Raw genomic sequence first — 7324 nt, 5'->3', positions numbered from 1 at the left:
GTCATCCGATGCACTTCGGAAAACCAGGCTGCTAGGTGACTTCCGCAGGGATACGCTTTGCTCCATGATTTATTCTGCCGTTTCCAGCACCTAAGATGGAGTCAACACGTCGATTTGCTATGAGATGCAGCTATTGACCTCTGTACAGAAGTCTAATCTATGGAAACTCATTTCAGAGATGCAGCCAATCGTTGAACGTCACGGACCAGCAATTGCTGGTAAGAGTTTCGGTCTAGAATACACAATGGCGAAGAGTTGACTGTCGATAAACTGGCCAATCGAAGAGGCTAAACATGTCAACTCTAGTTAGTGAACGCTACGGATTAATATAGACCACCTGTCGAAAAAGGTGCTTCCTGCTAGATTTCCAGGCTAGTGCTATCCGTTCAGCAACATTGCGGAAGACTAGATGTTATCGGCATTCTTTGGAAGGGAGATTTCTGGACTATCTGACATCTTGGTCAACATCATCATCATTGTCAGCTGTAAGAACCGCGCACTTATCGTACAGTGGTTGTAGCCGCCACAGTTTCGTTCACCGATGATTCGGGGTGGGGTAGGTAGCTGTGCATTGGAGGCAGGAGCTGAAAAATTCGTGCATAAGTACAGCAGTCCGTGGACTGTCAAGTGGGGAAATAGGGAAGGGAGCTATGCATTGAAGCCAATAGGTTGGATGCACGAGTGGGCAATGTCTGACAATGTCTTCAACCATTGATGTGGCCCGTCTCGGGGTCCCCAGCCAGGAAGACGGCGATGACCAGCGCAGCTGAGTTTGCCGGTAATGGCTTATATACTCCGTTGCCAAGTCATTGTTTGGCCGTCTCTGGCTCTGTTCCACCCTTTACTTGGTTGCGCGAAACTCTTCGAGGAAGTTAGTCGATGGCATACGGAGCACGTGGCCAAGCCAGCGCAACCTATGCAGTGCGATCAGTTCATCTATCGAGGGTGAGTTATTTCTCCCTAAAATACTTCAGCATTGCTGATCCGGTGTTCCCAGCAGACTCGAACAATGCTCCGAAACATCGATGGTCAAACACTCAAAGTCTTGACGTCTTCAGTGCACAACAGCCAACTGACATCTGGGTGGCCCCACAAAGTAGGTTTTGTTAGGATGGAGTTGGTGCAGCTCGGCATTCATTCTACTTTGATTATATGCCCTGGAACCGTTCAACTACACAAGAGCTCAGATAAGTAGGATTCCACACCAAGTCCCTATCGCAGCCAGTTTTGTTCGAGGAGAACATCCGTGGGTTTTGCACGGATATTACCTTTCATAGTCGGGTCTATTACAGAAGGTTGGTCTCAGCAGCTCAAATATGTCTTCATCTGCTTACCATCACCTGGTTTAGCGAGCCTTTCAAGACAACTTACCAGTGTAGCGACGGCGGACTGAAAGTTACTGGAGAAAAAAATTTAGCCTGTAGGAGCAGAGCAGGATCCCCCTCCGCCATGACATACCATTTACGTTTATTGCAGTCACAGAACGATAGCTCATACGTTTTCTTGATGAAGCACCTTTTCGGTGACCAGCTGCCATACCACCAGAAGGAAGCACGAGGGTTGGGATGGTGTCAGGTTGCCGAAGCTTAGACAGGGAATATTAAGAGGCAGAGGTCGGGTTCGAACCACATACCTTCGCGCACTGAGCCATCTCGCCCATCATGAAAGATGCTGGGATTAAGTTCGAATCACAGACTTTCCGATCAGTAGATCCCCGCTTTAGATACTGAGCTATCTCCAGCTATCGAAGAGTTTTCAGAAGCTATGTGAGTAGCTCCCCCAAAAAAGAACGTACACTAAGATACTCAAAAGCGTTCAGCTGTAGCACCCTTTCGGTGCCTAGCTGCCATGCCAAACGAAGGAGGTACGAGGGCTGGGATACTGCCAAGTTGCCCAAGCCTAGACAGGGGAGGTCGAGAGGCAGAGGTCGGGTTTGAACCACGGACCTTCCGGTCAGTAAATTCACGCTCTAACCACTTGGTCCATCTCGCCCGCGATACTCCAAATACTGCACCAAATCAAACAACACGAGATGGATTTCGTGCAACACATTCAATTAGACAATATCATAAACGAGAGTTTCAGCTGCGATTCAGTTGAGTCTTCCGTTGAGAACAAATTGATGTGCAACTGAGACTATTTGGAGGACAGTTCATTTACTTCTTAGTGAAGGCCACTGCGGGTCAAGTTCGGAAGGCTCGGTGTGGAGGGGACAAAACATCGGTCGGTCAGAGAAAGAAATTTCTTCCACCATATATTAACGATTCGACGCAGGACATACGTGGCAAAAAATCGACAGTAAGAAAATGCATACAGTGCCGTCGTAGTATGCGCACGAGTGAAGTCATTTAACAGAAGATAAAGCCTTATAAAGCCTGACACGACAATCGAAGCACAGTGCCAAACAACCGCTCGTTCATGGCGAATTCTTATCGATTGTATTGGTAGCGGCAGCGTAGAAATTGCAACAACTAAAATGCTCGATAAATCTCATGCAATCATTACGACAGCTGTGGGGATTGGCTAAATGTCTGAAACGTTGGTCTATATTTATATGTATATATATGACAAATGAAAACAAGTCCACAGAAAGTGCGCGTGGGTGGATCGTAGGACTGCCGACACCCGGTTGGTTTACTGGGGTTTGAATGTGGCGGCAAATTCCTTGCCCCGCTTGATGTTCTTTTGCAACTCTGGAATGAGCTTTTGGAGAAGTTGTATCTCATATTCGTTCAGCTTGCCGATCCCCATATTCTTTTCCACTCCGTTCACCTGAAATTGAGGAAGAAATAAAATTTGGAAAGTGTAGTGCACGACAGACGGTTGTTCAGACTGATTGGTGGCTTCAATTCAGCTCAGGGTTATATAGTGTATGGCGGTGGAATAGGAACCCCGTTATGTAGTCTCCAAGAAGAGATTGGTCTTCCTCGACTGGAGGCGAACCTGCATTGGAATCTCTGATAATGGCCAGGCTATTTATAAAACAAAATGAGAATTGGGGGGGAGGCGATCGAAAAAACAATTGTCCGTAGCCTAAATCTGAGGGTTTGAAATCAACAGGCCCTAGCACAGTGCTGCCCAATAAACGAGCGATATATACCACGCGCGGTCGTCTGCGGGTGACGTAATGCGAGTTACGGAGGACGCACATCAAGCTGTTGGGTTACGACAACCATGTCACGAACCGGGTGATGAAGCTCTCAATGGTAGTATAGTTTGCAACACCGTGAGCACAATAGCGGTGAACCAGATGGAACCGATGATTCCTCTTCACGAGGACCGGAGGCTGATTGTGACACATGAAAGGATGACAGGTAGCGAACCAGTAAAATATAACTTTGGGGTAAGATGTACCAGAACATTTGAACAAGCCAGTCACGAGACCTTCATAAACAGAAATATTGGTGCTGACGCTGACCATTGCATAGGGCTAAAATGTCTATGTAAGGAGGTGGCCTTCGTAAATCCAAGCCACGCGGTTCTTACAGCTGTCACGGGTGTGCATTGAACACCTAAAACACTCGCTTCAGATGCAAAGTAGCCAAACTTCGCTTGAACAAACCGCTGCTGAAACACAAGCGGAATTTCACTAAACCAGTAAAAGCGTATGGTATGACTGTTGAAGGTCAGACCTCCGAGGACAAAGCACTTCTATCGAAGAACTGTTTCATTTTACTGCCATCTAGAGTTGCTTTCTCGAGTGGGGCACAGTAGCAGAAGCGTCTCCTTCGCTTGGAAAGGGCAGTCAATGTGAGGCGCCCGTCAAACCAATCACACAGTTCAAGAGTGAACACATCTGCCTGTTCGGCTGTGATAATCCAATTACGTCCATCGTGTGCAGGTCGAGTAGTGGTAACACGCTCGCCTCACAAATCAAATGTCCGGGGTTCAAATCCCGGCAGGGTCAAAGATATGCACACATGATGAGTTCTAATACGGGTGAAACTCGAAACCCGTGCTTCTCCACTTTGATGTGGGCCGACAAGAATGGCACCAGGACAGGAGGATTGTTCAAAAAAGTGATGTGGATTCTACAAATCCCGCAATCACATAAAACGAATCAACATGAGTCCTTACCTCTATTGCTCTGCATTTTCTAAAAAACTTCAGTGTTCTAAACACCTTTTGTCATATTTTGTTCAAATGGACGCACCGGGTCGTCAGTCGTTTTCCACACATGTAAGTTGCACAATACGCCATCGAGCTGAAAATGGAGAGCCTGTAGTTCCTGTTACTTGAATCTAAATGGATGAGTGATTACACTGGAATGTTTGGTACGTCCCAAACTGTCACAAAAGGCTAACTGTCGGTTACATCAAGTTGGTGCCGTGCGATGGTGCAACGAGCTTTCCCGTACTCAACGGCTGGTCACGAATGAAGACGGTTGTCGTTGAGGTGATTAGGCGGGAATTTATGGATCGGGAGGTGTGTGGTTCGAACCCGTCCCTAGTAACTCGACTGCCTGTCTAGGCTAGGGCAATTTGGCAGTATTTCCGCCCTCGTTCTACCGGTTGCAAGGTTGTCGTTGAGGTGATTAGGCGCGAATTTATGGATCGGGAGGTGTGTGGTTCGAACCCGTCCCTAGTAACTCGACTGCCTGTCTAGGCTAGGGCAATTTGGCAGTATTTCCGCCCTCGTTCTACCTTCGGGTTGCAAGGCAGCTATGCACCGCCGATTACTATTATTTTTTACTTGGTAATTCAATTACTTCGGAGAACCATGGGGATCCGCAATAGTACTGAGAGCAGTTAACATTCAGCTGTGACAACTTTTCAGTATCACGATGCGAGAAAGAACTGACGGATGGGATAGCGCCCGGTTGCCCAGGTCTAGACAGAGGCAACCAGAAAGTCAGTGCTGAGTTTGAACCACGGACTTTCCCGTCAGTAGCTCCACATCTTAACTGTTGAGTCATTTTGAAGGCCGCTTGGAATCGCCTTCGTTCAAGAGAAATGCTTCTTTGTGAGCGGAATATTGTGTCCGAGCACTGATCAAAGAATACGTGTACAAAACAGTTGACAGGTTGAATCCAAAATGAAAATGGCTAACTTCACTTACCCCAAGTGCGATTGGAGCTGCAAAGAACTCGCATTCGGAGACCTCGCCATGGACAAATGTACACTCCACTACTCCCTTCCGTCCATTCATCGCCTCCATGAGCGATGTGACGAAGCGAACACCGGCATAGGCCATAGATAGTGTAGCTGAACCCTGAAAAAGATAGAAGCAGGAATGGGAGACCCGAAGATACAGTGACTGACGAAAGAAGCGGTGGCAGTAAAAACCAAAACCCGGATCACAGTAAAGTTGAAGAGATATTGACCCCACAAGGAAACGATGAATATGGGAGGCTGGTTGTGGTGGGTTTGACATAGATAATGTTGTCTAGTAACGTCCTGATGCAACAGGTCCGCTGTGTCCTCTCTCAAGAACTGTTTGGTGCGCCAGATTTTGATTCGCCGTGCCATTCTGAAGTTTTCAAGGGACCCGTTCACTCGCGATAAATTCATGTCGAACAGTGCTCGGACTGCCGAGGGCACGAAGCCCAACGAGCCTCTCTCATTACTGTCTAAGCAGTCTTCCTGCCCATCGATAATTCATTGGTTCATCACTAAGTCTTACACGAATGCAGTGAAGGGACAGTCTACTCCACTTTCGTGGTGAGTACAACAGATGAGCAGTGCACGTATTGCGTACGAACGGATGCCCTGAAAAGTAAACGGACCCGGGGACTCCAGCCTAAATGCATCAAACAGCTTCTGAGAAATTATTCCCCCCTCCTCCTATTCCCGTCGTCCAAAAGGGCGCAAAATTTCAAACCGTGATCTCAAACAACGTGTTTCCCAGTTCACTTACAAGGTAAGGTTCCCAAGCACGCTAATATATTTCCGTGCACATCAGTGCTCTCCGAACTATGAGGATCGTAATACATCACACCCATTTACGGAGATCAGCGAGCTATGCAAACCCACATACGGAGCGAGCAAGGTCGAACACACTCCATCGTCTGTCACTTGGGTGAAACCACGCTCTACCCTTAAGATCGTTCAGCTGTAGCACCGTTTCGGCGCCTAACTGCCAAGCCACCCGGAGGTTGCACGAGGGCTGGGATACTGCCAGGTTGCCCAAGCCTAGATAGGGTGAGGCGAGAGGCAGAGGTCGGATTCGAACTACAGACCTTCCGGTCAGTAAATTCGCGCTCTAACAACTCGGGCCATCTCGAACCAACTCTGCCAAGCAGACACCACGTAGGCGCCACAAATGTCGGAGGCTGCCAAACTCCGCCCCGACCTTCCCAATTCTGTAATAAATATCGTCCTTCACCGGGACTTATTTACCGCATTGGTCAGTTCACTTACGAGCATAATTTTTGGGTTCGATTGCGCTCAACCTTGCAGCAACACTTTAGACTGTACAGGCACGAAGCGCATACCGAACTGTACAGAAGGCTCATTTAGGTTACTTAAAATAGTTACCAGTTCCAAAGGGTCTGACGCAACAGGAGCAATGTCGACGGGGTACTCAAAATGTGAGGGAACGTGTTAGAGGCACGTAAAGAAGATTCAAGGGGCCGATCGAGTGCGAATCTGAAGTGAAACAGCGACAGGCGACACGCCTATCTGACACCACTGGATGGGAATTCAGAAGATAATGTACTGTAGACACAGGCGTCCCAGGAAGGAGGCATATAGAGCCCTTGTAAGATATGAGAATTTGGAGGGACACTGTCGTCGAAAACTGCCAGTTTCTGACGATCAGCGGCGTCAACAGCATATCCCAGATCGAGACTCAGAAGGAGTGGTAGAGCTTCAACACTTGTCGCAAAGTGGATATGTAATCGAAACCATCCACACTAGGACGAAATCAAGCTTGATTCCCGATAAAGGCCCAACTTAGTAAAGTAATAACAGAAAGCACTTTGGAAGCATACTGATGACCTGACGGTTTTTTTTAACATAGAAATCACCATCGAGGCCCTCCATCCTATCGGTACCCTTCACTCATTCCATATATTTTGGAGGTTAGGCACGACGGTTTTGCTAACTTCTTTGAAGAGTGCTAGATGCGAGCTGTCTGGACCCAGTACTTTGTTGCGCAACGAAATTGAGTAAAGAAGTAAAGAAATTGCGCGTTCAACCCGCTGTCAATCGCGGACTAGTGTCGACGTTCCTTTCGGTTTCATATGGAACTTCTATAGACTGAGTTGATGGGGGCTCACTGAACTGTTCTTCAATGTTCAGTCCATTGCTCGAGACGCTGTTCCTGTTAATCAGATGGGGCCACATCCTTTTCGGGAATTGTTTTGCTGACACCCACCTTCCTT

General features: G+C 47.7%; 2 protein-coding genes across 2 annotated transcripts in view; one reads left to right on the top strand and one right to left on the bottom strand.

Annotated features, from left to right (window-relative positions):
- Nucleotides 1-1941: 1941 nt before the first annotated feature.
- T265_05466 (hypothetical protein) overlaps nucleotides 1942-7324 on the bottom strand; it is a gene marked incomplete at both ends in the record, with an annotated part of 20355 nt that continues 14972 nt past the window's right edge. The window contains 2 exons of the mRNA XM_009170477.1: nucleotides 1942-2772; nucleotides 5059-5211. Coding sequence (XP_009168741.1) covers nucleotides 2635-2772; nucleotides 5059-5211 — 291 coding nt within the window. The remainder of the gene's footprint in view (nucleotides 2773-5058; nucleotides 5212-7324) is intronic.
- T265_05465 (hypothetical protein) overlaps nucleotides 4144-7324 on the top strand; it is a gene marked incomplete at both ends in the record, with an annotated part of 22971 nt that continues 19790 nt past the window's right edge. Inside the window, one exon of the mRNA XM_009170476.1 lies at nucleotides 4144-4179. Within this exon, the coding sequence (XP_009168740.1) occupies nucleotides 4144-4179 (36 nt within the window). The remainder of the gene's footprint in view (nucleotides 4180-7324) is intronic.

The sequence above is a fragment of the Opisthorchis viverrini genome (assembly GCF_000715545.1).
Source record: "Opisthorchis viverrini unplaced genomic scaffold opera_v5_105, whole genome shotgun sequence".
Taxonomy (NCBI): Eukaryota; Metazoa; Platyhelminthes; class Trematoda; order Opisthorchiida; family Opisthorchiidae; genus Opisthorchis; species Opisthorchis viverrini.
This window is presented reverse-complemented; position numbering and strand designations above follow the sequence as displayed.